This window comes from Protopterus annectens, chromosome 1.part1, assembly GCF_019279795.1.
Source record: "Protopterus annectens isolate FY-2018-M chromosome 1.part1, PAN1.0, whole genome shotgun sequence".
Taxonomy (NCBI): Eukaryota; Metazoa; Chordata; order Ceratodontiformes; family Protopteridae; genus Protopterus; species Protopterus annectens.
Genome location: NC_056726.1, coordinates 1,351,177,743 through 1,351,193,910, shown reverse-complemented (window position 1 = coordinate 1,351,193,910; position 16,168 = coordinate 1,351,177,743). Strand labels below are relative to the sequence as shown.

At 39.5% G+C, this 16,168-nt stretch overlaps 1 protein-coding gene across 6 annotated transcripts in view; it reads right to left on the bottom strand.

Annotated features, from left to right (window-relative positions):
* The window catches only part of PIAS2 (protein inhibitor of activated STAT 2), a 3,576,601-nt gene that overhangs the window by 3,211,231 nt on the left and 349,202 nt on the right, over positions 1-16,168 (bottom strand). For all 6 annotated transcript variants that reach the window (XM_044082047.1, XM_044082063.1, XM_044082067.1 and 3 more), the window contains exon 4: positions 6,387-6,437. In XM_044082047.1, the coding sequence (XP_043937982.1) occupies positions 6,387-6,437 (51 nt within the window). The remainder of the gene's footprint in view (positions 1-6,386; positions 6,438-16,168) is intronic.

Below are 16,168 nucleotides of genomic sequence, written 5' to 3'. Positions count from 1 at the left end.
CTAAATCCAGCTCTGTGGACAAGTCACTATTATCCATTCACTCCCAAAATAACACCATTATTGAAGTTGTTCCCAGCACCAAATTACTAGGAGTCATCAATGATGACAAGTTAAGATTCAACCTTTACATTTACAGTAACATAAAAAAACACATCAAAAACTAAGTGCCCTGTACAAGCACAACTATTTTCTCAGTGTCTCTGGCAAAAAGGGTCTGGCCTCCTCCTTCCTGCTTCCTACACTTCTCTATGGTGCTCCTATCCTCACAAAACTACAGTCCTCCTTGCCAGCAAAACTAGACTCTTGTTATAACAAAACTCGCCAAATTTGCTATAAATGCAAAACATCTTTCCCATCATTGTTTCGCTCTGCATCAACTGAATTGGCAATAATCCCAACATTATCTCACATTCCTACAACTAACTACAGCTCATAAGATCATCTGCCACCCAGAATCTTGCCCTTCCCTTTCTTCCATTTTGTCCATGTATCATCCAAACCGGCTCCTAAGGTCTGAAAACAAAATGCTACTATCCATTGAGAAACCCAAACTCTCAGCCAGCCAAATGTTGTATTCCTACTAGATATATCTAAGGCATGGAATAATCTCCCCCCATCACTCAGAGCAATTAGCAACTTGACCTCCTTTAAAAATTCCCTCAATCTGCATCTCTCTATGCCCCCTGTTCCCAAACACACAACCACAACTCTTGACTTCACCTTCCAGTGCTATACCTCTACCCTTTCACATCAATCTCTATCCTTTTCCCTGTCACTTTCATCGGGGCTATCCACCCTCCCCACTTTTACCCCTCTCTGTCTTTCACTCTGTACTTAATCTCCTCACAGCTACTCACCTGGAATTTATCACTTTCTTGTGTACTTGAATCCACCCTGTGCATCAGTGTAAATAGCATTCAAAAACATATTCTCAGAAAATGTCTGTTTTTACTTTTACATATCAATGATTTTATTTTTCTTTATTCCAACACTGTTGCCTCTATTACACAAAGTCTTGCAATATAATTGCACTATATGATTTTTATATGTCAATGATTCTATTACTATATGTTGATGATTGTATTTTTCTTCATACACCTTTGCTGCTATTTACCAGTCTCATGCAATGTAACTATTGTACTATCTTGTTTTCTAAGTGATTTTTCACTCTAATTGTATGTATCGTTGTGGAGCTTTTCTCCCCAGGCCTCCACTGAAAATGGGCTCTTTACAGGCCCAGTGGACTTTCCCGGATAACAAATGCAATGAATAAATAAATAAATAATAAATAACTTCATATGTCCAGCATTTATCCTGATTTGTTGTACATAACAAGCATACATAGCAGGAGCCTGCCCAAATTTCACTCTCCTGCACAATAACTAACTTCCACTGGAAGCCATCAATGACAAGAACAGACAGAAAAAAAACAGGACTATTAAACAGATTTATACTTTTCTAAAATCCAAGCTGTTAGCAAGATGTAAGGTAAGCAGTGACACTACAACTAAAGCTGTCAATTTCAATAGGACAAAAACTAGAAGACATTTACTACTATTCAGTTAAGAGTTAACACTATCCGCGGTGGTATAGCGGTAGCGTTGTTACCTCACAGCAAAAGGTTCTCCTGTTCGATTCCCGGCTGGATTGCCTTCTGTGTGGAGTCTGCATGTCCTCCCTGCAGTCGAGTGGCTTCCGAAAGACATATGTGACTGGGCATGCCTTGCTGAAGGTTGGGCATCGGGCTGACAACTCGGCACCATAAAAATCGACTGCCAATCATTAGTGGACTGGAGTGCCGCTGTGGTGACCCCTAACCGGGAAAAGCCAAAAAGACAATTTATTTACATTTGTTGACCGGGAGTGTCCGACTGGACGTAGGTCCATTTTCTGCGGAGGCCTGGGGAGAAAAGCTCCACAGTTAAAATAAACAGACAGTAGGTACACTGGATTACATAGCAATTAACAATTTAACATAGCAATTACTTACAACATATTTACAGATGAAGAACATAGTACATCAGTAGACAACTAGAATCTTTATCTGTGAAGTACATAACAGACCTTAACAAATGTTACAATGAGAAGTTCCTGCTGTATAATAAGTACTAGGCTTATGAGCATCTGAGCTTGCTATAATCAAGGTAGTTAGTGGAGTGGAAAGAAAGGTAGTGGTTGGATGGGGTTGGTGATATTAGAGTGGGAGTTGCAAGGGAATAGCCAGCATGTTTTTAGGTGCGCTTTTAGTAAAGTTTTGAAGTGGGTGCATGATGGTATGGAGGCAATTGTGGGTGGAAGGGAGTTCCATAATTTGGCTATGGTGCAAGAGAATAGTGCTTCACCAGCAGAGTTATTGGCTTTAGTGATCTGCAAGTGATGTTTGTTGCTCGATCTTAGTGGTCTGGTGGTGCAATAGGGTTGGAGTAGATTCTGGAGGGATGGGACATTTAGTGAATGGTTTACTAGTTTGTGGGCGAGTGAGAGTTGATACCACTGAAGGAGGTGAGGAAGTTCAAGCCAGCCCAGTTCAGCAAGTGAGAGACAGTGGTGACTACGGTAGGATGCCTCTGTGGCGAATTTGGCAATTTTGTTGTAGCAGGTCTCTAGCTTGTTTAGATCACATTGCCTTAGGTTGGTATATATTGGAGAGGCATAAAGTAGGGTGGAGATAAGGTGGGAATTTGCTATTGAAATCTTTGCTGCTTTGGTGAGAAATTGCTTATTTCTGTATAACGCTCCTAGTTTTTTGTGGACTTTTTTTATGGTCATGTATATGTGAATGTCAAATTTTAGTTTATTGTCTATTTCCACTCCTAGCAATTTGGTGTGTTCAGTTGGATATACAGTGGTGTTGTCTTTTGCTGTGATGTTAAAGTGAGAGTTGTTTTGAGTATGTTTGGTGGGTTGGAAGATGAGTAGTTTAGTTTTGTTTGGGTTGAGTATTAATTGGACATCGGATAACCAAGTTTCAACAGAGGAAAAGGCTTCCTGTGTGACTTTTTGCAGTTTTGGTAGGGACTGGGCTGAGCAGATGATGGTTGAGTCATCTGCGTATTGTATGAGTGTGCCATGTTTGGTGGCAGAGGCTAGATTATTGGTGTAAACAGAGAAGAGTAGGGGTCCAAGGATGGATCCTTGGGGAAACCCTATGGAGACAGGTAGTTGGGGAGATAGGTCATTCTGCCATACAACGGATTGTTGACGGTCAGACAGGTAACTCTGAAACTAGTTGGTGACTGATTGTGAGAAGGATAGGTTATTGAGGACAGAGATAAGTTGTTTGTGTGGGACCATGTCAAATGCTTTAGATAGGTCTAGGAAAGTAGCAGAGGAGAGACAGCCATTGTTTTTATGCTGAAGGATAGTGTTAGTAAAGGAGAGTAAGGCAGTGGTGGTGCTATGGTTTGGTCGGAAACCATGCTGAGTACTGGAAAGGAGGTTGTTAGTAAGGAGGTAGTCTGAGACCTGACAGTGTATGCATCTCTCTAGTATTTTGGAGAGTGGAGAGAGAATAGCTATGGATCGGTAATTGGTTAGTTCTGTGGAGGGTCCGCCTTTGTGGATGGGAATTATATGTGATACTTTCCACAGTGTGGGAATGTAACTTTCTGACAGAGATCGGTTAATCAAGATGGATACTGGGTAGGCCAGAGCATCAGCTGCGATTTGTAGGTATTCACTTGGGAGGTTGTCTGCTGCTAATTTGGTGGGTTTAAGTTTAGTTAAGAGTTTTTTTTTTATGTTGGAGGTAGGTACAGGAGAAAAACAGAAGGCAGTGGGAAGATTACTAGTTGAAGGTGTGGGGTGGAGGGGAAGGGGGTTGTGTTGTTTAGCTAGTGATAGTATGGTTTAGGTGAAGTGTGTGTTGAATGAGGTAGCAATATTTTCTGAGGAGTGAGGGATGTTAGGAGGAGGGGTACTGACTTTACCTGGGTGGAGGATGGAGTTTATGGAGGACCAGAATTGTTTGGGGCTGTGTTGTGAGGAGTCTAGGGCAGACTGGTAGTATTGGAATTTGTCCTGTTTTATTAGCTTTTTGACTCTATTGCGTAGTTCTAGGAATTTCTGTCTAGTTGAGGGGGTTTTGGTTTTGCGCCAGTGCTCCAGGCTTTATTCCCTGTTTTTCATTTCTGACTTAGTGGTTTTCTGTAGCCATGGGGAGGGTTGTGCTTTGGTTCTGGAAAATCTTATGGGGGCATGGTAATTAAGGATGTCCAGGAAGGTAGTATTAAAAAATTCAACTGCGTCATCTAGACTGAGGTACTTTAGAGGATGCCAGTTACATTCTTTGAGGGATGAGATGAATGCGAGTGGGTTAAAGTTTAGTTTTTTACGTATTTGACGGTAGATGACAGGTTTAGCTTGGTATAGGTATTTTTTGAGTAGGAATGTTGGGGAGTGATCACTGAGGCTATCTGATAAGCAGCCTGTCATATATGACTGGGGGCTCTTACTGACTAGTATACAATCCAGGGTAGTGTGCTTGCTGGAGTTTTTATTTATCCTGGTTGGCGACTGGACTAGTTGGGTGAAGCCATGAAGGTTTACATGATTGGTTGGATGGTTGCCAGAAAGGATTGCCAGTCAATATTGAAATCACCTAAAATTATAGTTTCTTGGGGGAGATGGTGGGTAGACCAGCTGAGGAGGTTTTCTAGGGATGTTTTGGCCAGGTGGGAAGTAGCATCCAATTATGTTGATGGTTTTCTTTTGGTTTATTTTGAGGTTGGTATATATTATTTCTTCATTGCCTATTTGTGGAGCTGATGATTATAAGATCTGGATGTTTAGATGCTGTTTAAATATTATAGCTACACCACCTCCTTTCTTGTTTAGCCGGTCTACTCTTAGTATGCCGTAACCTGTAGGGAGTATTTGCTCACTGGTAATGTGAGGTTTTAGCCAGGTTTCTGTCAGGATGACTATATCTGGGGAGTACAAGTCTATGGTGGCATGGAGTTCATGGACTTTGTTGGATATACTTCTAATATTTAGGCTTAGTAGAAGGAGGTCACTTGGCTTTCTATTGGTTGTAATATGGGAGAAGTTGTGGTTTCTAGTCTGATTATGAGGATTAGGGTTGGAGATGGTAGGGCCAGGGTTGGGGTGGATGTCTCCACTTAGGGCTAGTTTTGATATGCATGAGGTTATTAGTATTCTCAGTTTTTGATTGTGTTTGTTTATAAGGGAAACTTTATGATTGTGCTCTGTGGGTAATAGGTATGGTGGGAGGGTTACTATGTTAAGTTGTAGGGATGCTTTATGTTTGAGTAATATAGTTGGCAGAATATGTGGGGGGTGCATAGGGATGGCTCTTGAGCTGGTGGGAGGGGAGCTGAGTGAGGATGAGACATGAGTGTTGGTGTGAGTAGTAGTAGTACAGTGGTAGTGGTTGAGTGGGGGAATGATGGAGCTTTGGTAGGATGTAAGATATGCAAGGAGAGTGCATGCAGTGAGCATAGGTAAGGTATGCTTGGACATGTTAGTTGAGGAGGTGTGATAGTAGTGGGAAGATGGAGGAGGTAGTGTTGGGTTAGTGCTGTGGTTGGCTACTGGAAAGATGGGACGGGTTTGTGAGTGCAATAAAGGTGGGACCACTGAGGACGGGAGCGAATAAGGGGCAGGGTGGGGAACGAAGTGGGTAGAGACCCTGTTAGTTGCTCATATGAGGGGGCTGGAAACAATCAGTTAACAGAGTTAACTGATAAACGAACATATGATAGTGACAAAGAAGAAGTTAACAGTTAACAGAAATAAATTGTGCATGACACTGAAATGGTTGTCAATTTTCTGCAGAATGAACAAAGGCAAATAAGACACAAAAAACAACTACTTTACCTTGTTCAAGAATTGTGAAAAATAAAATCAAAGAAATCCTGAAAAGTAAAGAATAAAACAGAAAACACTACAAAAAAATCCACAATTTATTCCAGGAACTAGTACGTGCTTTAGTCTCTTAATCACAAAAAAAAAAAAAAAAAGACTTCATCAGGCTTATCTAGTCACTAGTCTGATGAGGTCCTTTTTTGTGATTAAGACATGAAAAATACATACTTGTTCTTGGAATAAATTATGGATTTTACTGGAGTGCCTTCAGCTTTTTCTCTACTTTTCAAGTTTTTGATTTTATTGTAAATGCAAATAAGATGCTGTCTAGCAGGAATTACTCATGAAAAGTAACTTTTTTCCACCTAGTAAAATATTTACAAATATGGTTAAGTAGATCATGGCACAGGATTCTTTTATGTCATCATAATTTTATACAAGCAGTTACAAAAGCAGCTTCCATGTCAACATTGCTATGACAGCTAGTTGTGGTTATGACAGTCACAAACAGCTTTCATTTGGAAAAAAAAAAACACAACCTAATAAAAATGAAAACTCACCTAAGCTGGACCTGAACAGTATAATCTTTCTTACCACCAGGGAGAAAGTCCCTATTGTTGACAACAAAAGGAAAGAAGCATATTACAGTGATGAACATAAGCATCAAGTCCAACAGACAGATAAAAAAGGTAAATACACAATATCAAACATAAGCATTAACACTGGCTCATTCCACAGTTTCAAAACAAACACCAGTTTCTGGGGAGAAAAAAAAAAAAAAAAAAAAAAAATATATATATATATATATATATATATATATATATATATATATATATTGTTTTCTCGGTTCTATCTGACTTAAGTACAACATAAATACCTTTATATCTTCCTAGTACATTTTAATGGATGTTCATCAAAGCAGCAAATCTTTGGAAAGGAGTCTTGCAGTAGGTGCTATACGTAGGACTATACCCAGCAAATATAATGTGTTTTATACAAGACTCGGAGATGTGTGGAACTGTGAATAACTAGCTTTTCATCAAACAGGACAGAATGAAATTATTTTAATTATTTCAATTCTGACTAAATATTTAAGATGCACTTACAGTGACCTGTGTGGTGATACTTCTTTGCACATTTCTTTTCCCCATTAGCCAACAAAGTTATCGGTTTGGATTTCTGTAGTTTGTTTTGGGGCCTTAGTTTTATACTTTAATTAGCAGTTGTGGGAAGATTGTGTTTCTACATTGTCCTTTACTTATATATTTCCACAACTGGAATTACACGTAAAAAGTATCCATTTGTATTTTAATCCCTGCTGGGCCATAGTCTTGTAGTTTAATAAACAGTTGTGGCAGGACTGTTTACTACTACTGCCAGATGTGAGCATTAGTAATTTATTACTGCATCTTTCCATAAACATTGTTTCAGGTAAATTTCTGTATAGTTTCATGACTTAAAATGCAGTAGAAATTCATAAGAGACAGATCTGTCTTTGCATTTTGTGCTTTGGTGCTTTTACATTCTGCTATCATTACCTGCTTACAAGTTGTATTTTGTGTCTGCTCCCTTCTTCACCGCCACATTAAGCTAAAGTTTCTGAAAGAGCTCCAATAGTGCCTTAATCTGATTGGATTTCTCTCTAGCTAGCCTGCTTGTTCCTTGAAAAAAACTTCCCAACTCTCCCACCCTTTCGATGTGGTGGTTTTACAAGGCTGTGTCTCTGGCCCAGAAGGTAGATGATATAGTAATCCGATTTCCAAAGACCCTCCCTCCCCCTTTCATTGCTACTGTTTGTTGGATAAGCTATTTATGTATTCTTTTCACCCACTGTTTTCAATAGATCCATGATACTGAATGCCCACCCGGCAAAATAAAAGTTATGTACTCACCATAAACTTTGCATCTGTGTTGTCCATTTTCATTCTTACTCAGTGTATGGGGTCTCGGATCTAACTTAGCTGCTTTTCTCTAGAATCTTGGATCTGACTCACAAGCTCCTCCATTTACCCATAATACCCCTAACTCATGCATTACCTCAGATCACGTTTGCTGTTACCATATAGCAATCTAAAAAGTATATTACAATAAAAGAGAAAACAGTATAGGTATGGAATAGGGGTCAAAAAGGAACTGTAGTTCATAGCAAAAGCTTCATCAGGTCACTCCCAAAGACATGGATAGGGGAAGGGGAGTGAAGTTGAGGAAGAATGAAATCGGACAACACAGAAGCATAGTTATGGTGATACATAACTTTTATATCTGATGTCATTTTCATTCATTCCACAACATATGGGACAGCGTCCCCAGCTACGATAACCTTGGGTGCCCCCTCATGGAAGGATGTCTGTTGAACCGGAGAACCAAATGCAGACTTGTTTCTGGAGGTGATATCCAACTTGTAATGAGCAATAATTGTATGAGCATTAGATCAAGTGGCAACTGTACAAATATCATCAATGGAAGCTCTGGCCCAGGAGGCAAATGATATAGCCATAGATCTAGCTGAGTGCGCTTTTGGAGGTTTTGGTAAGTTTAAACATATTAAATAGTAAACATAGGAGATGCAATCTGTTATCCATTTGGCTAGGGTAACTTTGGATTCTGTTTTTTCCCAATTTATTACTGGTAAAGGAAACAGTTGGTCAGTTTTTCTAAATTACATCTAAAAGATGAAGCATTTACTCTCCTTTGTTGTCAAAACTTGGAAAGAAGACTGGCAAAATGAAATCTTGAATGATGTTAGTTTCACAGTCAAATTTGGGTAGATAAGAGTTATTACATAAAGTAACTATCTTTATGGAAAATCAAATAAGGCTGTTTTGAAGAGAGTGCCTGGAGTTCAGAAATTCACCTTGCAGAAGTAACACTCACAAGAAAAACAGCCTTCTGAGAAAGAAATCTGTGGTAAGACTTACCAGAAGGCTCAAAGGGAGGTACCAAGCTCTGTAGTACAACATTAAAATCCCTAGGTGGAGTGGGATATTTTATCTGAGGTCTAAGCAAACAGGCACCTTTAAGGAAAGCTTTACATAACTTGGATGAAGCTAGAGGGGAACTATTGTCTCCTGTGTGATAGTTAGAGATGGCTGCTAGCTGAACTTTGATGGTGGAAAAACTAGCACCACTTTGAAAAACTGAAGCAAGAAAATTTAAAACAGCATTGACTGCAGTGGTGAAAGGATCCAACTCTCTCTGTTGTGTCTGAAAGGAAAATCTCTTCCATTTGCTCTTATAAATATTAAAAACAAAGGGCAACCCAGACGACCAGAAGACAGTCAAAGGCAGTTTATTCTCCACAAAAGACTCAATGTAACAGTCACTAAAACACAACATTAATGCAAGTCCAAGGCCTTTTTAAACTATTATAACATCTTTAATTATACCGAATTAGTGTTAGATGAAACATGTTTTAGATTGCTTTCCAAGGGATTTAATTTTATACCTAGGCGTAAGTGTGATATTAGCAAACTTATTATTGATGTCAAATTGTTTTTGTGGAAAAAGAATTTGTCAACTTATTTTGATGATTATGGTGGGGTTAATCATGAATTCAAGGCTTTAAAAAATCCAGTGTGTTCAAATCCTCGTTTACACTTCCAACTTAAAAACTTTGAAAAAATGTTGGAAAGGGAGTTAAGGGATGGTATTTTATCTCACAGAGTTTATTCAAATTTGTCCAAAGAAGAAAGAGAATTATTGGAGACCTTAAGAAGAAACAGATACATTAGGGTGATGAAACCCAATAAAGGAAGTGGGACGGTGCTCATGAGTTCCACTATATATGAGGCAAAGATGATGGAAATTCTGGACGATACTAGTAAATGCGTAAACGTATGTATTAATGAGATTCACATAACCTATACGCGTATTTATTTGAGTTTAAATGAGTTATTACCGGATGGTTTAACAGACATTGATACTTTTAAGTTTTTACATACTGAAAAACCTAGAGTGGCTTCTATATTTGGAATTCCTAAGGTTCATAAGAACCAAGAGGACCCACCCCTTCATCCAATTCTGTCAGGGCATGGATCGGTTCCAGTCCCTCTAGCCAAATATTTAGATGTTAAACTTAAAAAGTTGATTCCACTAAACGAGAATATTTTTAAGGATTCCAGGGATTTTTTGTGAGCTATAGAACCTGCTCTATTTAAGCATAATGCATTGTTCATTACTATTGATGTAGTGGATTTATTTGGGTGTATTCCGCATGAACAGGGTATAAATTGGTTTGAGGAAGTGTTATGTACACCTGGTTATTTATCCCACAATGACTTTAGGGCTTGTATAGAATTAATTGACATAGTTTTACACAATCATTTTTTATATTTTGAGGGCAAATTGTTTCGACAAACCAGTGGGGTAGCCATAGGAACAAGTTGTGTCCCCATTTATGCAAACTTAATTTTGTCCATTTGGGAAGAGAAATATGTTTTTAACTCCCCATATAAAAAAGTTGGATTCTCTATAAGCATTTTCTGGATGATATTTGTCTGGAGCATTTCTCCCTGGGCCTCTGCTGAAAACTGACTTTGTTCCAAGTTAGACTTTCCCAGTAAACAAATGTTAAATAAATAACTAAATAAATAAATAAATTTTTTAGGTGGACACAGAGGAAAAGTTTCTAGAATTTTTTAACTACATTTTCAACACAACCAGTTTTTTACATTTTACATATACCTTGGATTATCATTATGGTGAATTATCTGGATGTGAGCATTTATAAGTACACCAGTTACTTTAGGTCTATGGTATATAGGAAAAAGACTTACTCCATCTATTTCTACCATTTTTCTAGTGCCCACCCTTTTTATCAAAAGAACAGTACTGTGAAAAGGCAGTTTGTTAGGATAAGCAGGATGACTTCTCTAGATAGTGATTTTCAACACGAATGTGCCATTTTAAGGGACATGCTTGCTAAAAGGGGATATCCTATAGATTTGATTAATGATGTTCAAAAAGAGGTCACTAATGAAAGGATTGACATATCTGCCCCTATCTTATGGATTAATACCCCGGAGGTTAATACAGATTCTATTACTGACATATCTACAAAAGCTGATATTTTTCTGAGCAAGCATTTGTTACAGATTTTAATGGGGACGTGAAGATTATCAGGCAAATTATGGACAGGGAATGGGCAAAGTTTGGAAGCCTATCAGGCCTTAATGGGATTTCTGGTAACCCTTTTAAATGTATTTTTAGGAAAGGTCCTAATTTAAAGAATTTGTATGAGGCAAATAGTGTATTTAGTTCAAGAGATAAAAAGTTAGGCACCTATAAGTGTGGTTCGTGTCCACAGTGCCCTTATATTAATAACCAAGAGTTTATAGTGGTAGGTTCCACTGGTGGTATTATCACAAGTAAAACAAAGAGTACATGTGATATTAGCGGCCTCATATATTTGGTTTATTGTGATAAGTGTACAGCGTTTTATGTTGGGAAGACTGAGAGGAAACTCAAGAAAAGGATTTATGAGCACATGTATGATATAAAGACCAAGAATCAGAATTATGCTCTTTTTAAATACACTCGTTTGCCTCTTAGCCAGTTTTTTATTTTTTGTACTACAGGTTATTCCAGTTGACATTAGAGGGGTCTGTGGGAGACCAAGATCGAATATAGGGAATTACATTAGCAGATAGTTTTGGAGGCTAGTAAACCACCTGGTATCAATGATACTAAGATATGAAAAATGTTAATAAATACAAACAGTTTTTGCACCTGTTTTTAGTAGTCTTTTTTTTTTGGAGGTTTATAGTTTTAAGCATTCCACATTTGTACAAACATTCCATATTTATAAATGTAATATTTCATATTTTCAACACTGTTTTTAGGTTGTGTGCACCTTAGTATACACAAGCTGAAAGAATATGATTTTTGTAGCAATGTTTGGTGTAATGTTTTAAAATGTCCACTAGATGGTAATAAATGCTTATTTTATATACTTTTCCTAGGTTTTATATAATTAGGTAGTGATTTACATATTTTACATACACAGATTTTTTATATATATATATATATATATATATATATATATATATATATATATATATATATATATATATATATAAAGCGAGAGAGATAGATACTTTTTACTGGCATATATTGTGGAAAGTTTTTATCAAGTTAGTATTTTATTAACGGTCCTGGGGTTAGAAGCATTTAACAGAAAGCAGTTTGTTTTACAGTGAACTATTTAACTGTTTATCAGTGTTAACATTTGATTGGTTGCTTAATTTTTAAGAATGTATAAAAGTCAATGTGGTATTTTATGTGCATGTTACTTCTGAAGAAGTCCATGATGACGAAAACGCAGTGTTTTGTTAATGTTATTCAGTGTTTTCGTAACTATTACAATGAGTCCCTTGTAGAGAATAAACTGCCTTTGACTGTCTTGTGGTCATCTGGGTTGCCCTTTGTTTTTTGGCTTATTGTTTTGAATTGGGCAATCTTTCCCATTTTTTTTTTTTGGATTTACTCTTATAAATCTTTCTTGTAGAAGGTTTCTGGGATGAAAATAAAATTTGGCTAACAGAAATGGAAAGCTTGGAATGTCTAGCCATCACTGGAATCAGAGAAACCATGTGGTCAATCTGAGGCCTGCAATGTCCAGATGAGTCATCCCTGACAGATCTAGAATGGGATACAGTGTCCAAGGTGGACATAGTAGGTGAGACCACAGGAAGGGGAACTAAAGTTGCAGAGGCCAAAAAGGAGCAATGAGGATTATCTTGCTCTTTAACTAGAGCGCTTTCTGAAGAAATTTTGGGATTAGGGCTAGGGGAGGCTAAGCATACAGGAGACCAGAGGGCCAGCAGTGGACTACAGCATCTCTTGTTGACTCTCCCCTGAGGGGGGAATTAGGGCAAAGAACCTGCTGCAATTGTTATTGAGGGAAGAGGCAAATAGTTCACAGCAAGATTGACCCCATTTGTGAAAGATCATTCTTGCCACTGTATGACAGAGACGACTCGTGAGGCCTCAGCATAATCCTGCTGAGCATGTCGGCTAGAACATTGGATTTCCCTGGTATGTGCATTGCTACAAGAAAGCAGTTGGCGGAGATCACCCACTGCCAGACTCTCACTGCTTCTCGGAAAAGGGGTAGAACCTGGCTGGCCTTGTTTGTTGATGTACCATACCACTGACATACTGTCTGTCTGGACAGCAATTATCCCAAGATGAAGAGAGTTCTGAAAGGCCTGCAATGCTAAGAGTACTGCTCTCATCTCCAAGGCATTTATATGCAATTTGGTCTCTGCAGAGGACGACGTGACTTGAACAGTCCATCCCAAGAAATGTCCCCCCACCACAATAGGGAGGCGTCCATAGTCAATGTGGCCTTTGGGTGAGGAAGAATAAAGGACGTCCCTGACAAACTTTATTGGACTGTATCCACCACCATAGGGAGTCTCTGAATATTTGAGATAGTTTTACAGGATGTTGCAAGGGTTGTCTAAGAATGGATCATTGTACTGATAAAGTCCACTGCAGAATTCGCATGTGAAGGCAAGTGGTAGGTATTACGGTCATTTCTGCAGCCAGTGAACCTAAAGCTTGAAGAACCATTTTTGCTGGAGGAGAGGGGTAAGAGAAAATATGTTTGCCATGCAAAATGAGAGTAAGACTCTTGCTTTGTGGCAGAACAGCAAGAAGACTGACCATGTCTAGGTGAGCCCCTATAAATATATAGACTTGGACTGGTTGAAGATGGTACTTGGTAAGATTTACTATGATTCCCAAGAATTGAGATAGTTGGAGTAAGAAATCCATGGCTTTTTTTAGGAGATGCCTGGTCGGTGTGGTGCAAAGCCAGTCTTCCAGGTAAGGAAACATTGAATCTGTGCAGTCTGAGATAAGCTGCTACCACTGCCAGGCATGTAGTGAACACCCTGGGGGCTGTGGTGAGACTGAAAGACAGGACTCTGAACTGATAATGACTGGCTCCCAGCCGAAGAGCAAGTATCTTCGAGAGCGCCTGTTCATTTTTACATGATAGTATGCATCTTGATGATCTATGGAGCACATCCAGTCATCCTTCTGTAAGAGGTAGAATGGTATGAACTATAACCATCCGGAACTTGGAGTTATTTACAAACTGATTTAAATAACAGATCCAAAATAGGTCTCAGGTCCCTTGTTTTCTTTGGCACTAAAAAGAACCTTGAGTAAATTCCGGATCCTATTTGCCTTGATGGGACCTCTTGGATAACTGTTTTGCCTAGCAGCTTTTGAAGTCCTAAAGCTGCTAACTCCTGCTGATTGGGTGGAACACCGGGGAGACACTGTTTTTTGAGACTGAATTTATTAAAATAAATAAATAAATAAATAAAAAGGAATGAAATACCCTCTGTATGTGATATTGTGCACCCATGAATCTTCTGTGATGGCTGTCCAGGCACCTGGGTACAAAGATAAGCACCACTGACTACCTCCAGAGAAGAACAGTCAAGCAACCTTTCAGAATGCTGAAAGGGTCCATCCAAAAAAGAATCTCAGAACCCTGGTTTTGCGGACCCTCTTACCACATGGGTGGTGTCTTCTGTTGTTATTTCCTCCTCTGCCTCTAGGAGAAAAAACTCCATGCGAGTCTTAAAAAGGTCCTTGAGATTTCCAGAACCACATCTTCTTACCACCATGTCGATTCCTGGAAAAAGGCTTCTGTGCTGTAGAAAAACAGACTCTCATGGTAGACCAGGTCTTTCCATCATGCTCACTGTGGGAAAGTGTCAATAATGGTGGGCCCAAACACATAAGATCCATCAGAAGGACCATTGATGAATGGTGCTTTAAAGGCCTCCTCAAAAATCATACAGTCACATCCAGGCATGTCTTTTGATGGTTATGCTTGAACCTGCAGCCCATGAGGAAACTTCAGCTGCATGAAAAATTAGCCTCATGGACACATTCGATATAGACTGTGGGGTGGCCAATCGTGAGGAATAAGCCTTCTTTTCTTCTGCCAACATGGACACAGGGGCAGACTTAGAGAGTTCCTTAATTAAGTTCCTCTGTAATCTAGTAAAGTATGGCAAACAGATAAGCAACCATAAGGCAAAGCTAGCTGAGGCATAAACGCGTTTCCCATATCTGTCCAACACCCTAAATTCTCTATTATGGGGATGGACAGAGGAGTTCTGTTCGGCCAGCTCCTTTTTGGTAGCTGCCGCAATAACCATGCCATCTACAGGGATTCCTTTATTCCAAAGCTGTCTAGCTTTTGGTGACCAAAGATTTTATCTGGATGCCGAGGAATATGTTCTATGGTATCCAGCTCCTTCCAAGCCTGGCAGAAGACAAGATCTCAAGTTCATCTACTGGGGGCAGGCGTAACCCAAGACATAGATGGGCCAGACCCAAAGGCTTCTAGGAACACCAATTCCTCCTGGGAAGGGGTTTCAGAGGACCAAACACCTTTCTGGCATATGATTTCTAGAATGTCTCTAAAGGCGCCATCTTCTAGTGGTAATCTTGGGGACCCTTCCCCCTTCATCAAAATTGATGTCTTCAGTTAATGATTTCTGGGGGGAAACCAAGTGCCTCCTTTTGCACAATCTCTTCCAGGAGACCTGTTCAGTGGGGTGCATGGAGAAGTATCAGAAGAGGCAGGTAAGTCCCTAAACAGAACTGCCTTGAAGCTCTTATGGGCTGGCTGTCCCTGTGGACTAGGATGAAGAGACTCAGAGACAGGATCTGGAGGGGGAAAAGGGATAGGATCAGAGTTGAAACAGCTGTTGGGTAGGAGAAAGCCTTCTCCACCACACCTAAGGCATAGGGACCAGGAGAAGCCAAGGCCAACCTCACCAGAATCAAAACTCTCAGATCAGATGAACCCAAGCCCCCCCAGTCCTCCACTCAGAGGGGAAAGTCAGAGCAGAGCTGTCCAGCACCATGTTAGTGCCAAATGAGTTAGGAAAGTAGCCAGAGTCGAAGATGAAGGCATCTTCGGATCTGACACTTCGAGGTCTCGGATCTGAGGGCTCTGAAGGAATATGTCAGATCAGAGAAGGAGAAATGATGATATGTGAGGAAGGCTTATAAGGCTCATGGGTCTGATCGGTGACAGAAATGGTAAATCCCCTATCTGAATCTGTGTTCTAAGAAATTTTCTCCTGTCCACTTCTGCTTCGGAAAGACTTTGGGAGGACCTCATCGAAGAGGAACTGGAAGAAGGTCTAGATGACTGTTTTGGCATCTCCTGTAAGAGATTAAAAAAAACTTCACCAAGGCAAACTATACCCTTCTAGGTGTAGGTATAAATGTATTCCAAGCCCCACCCCAAGCTGAAAGAGGTAACTATGCTGAAGCTTACACTTAATCCCTTTTACAATCACTT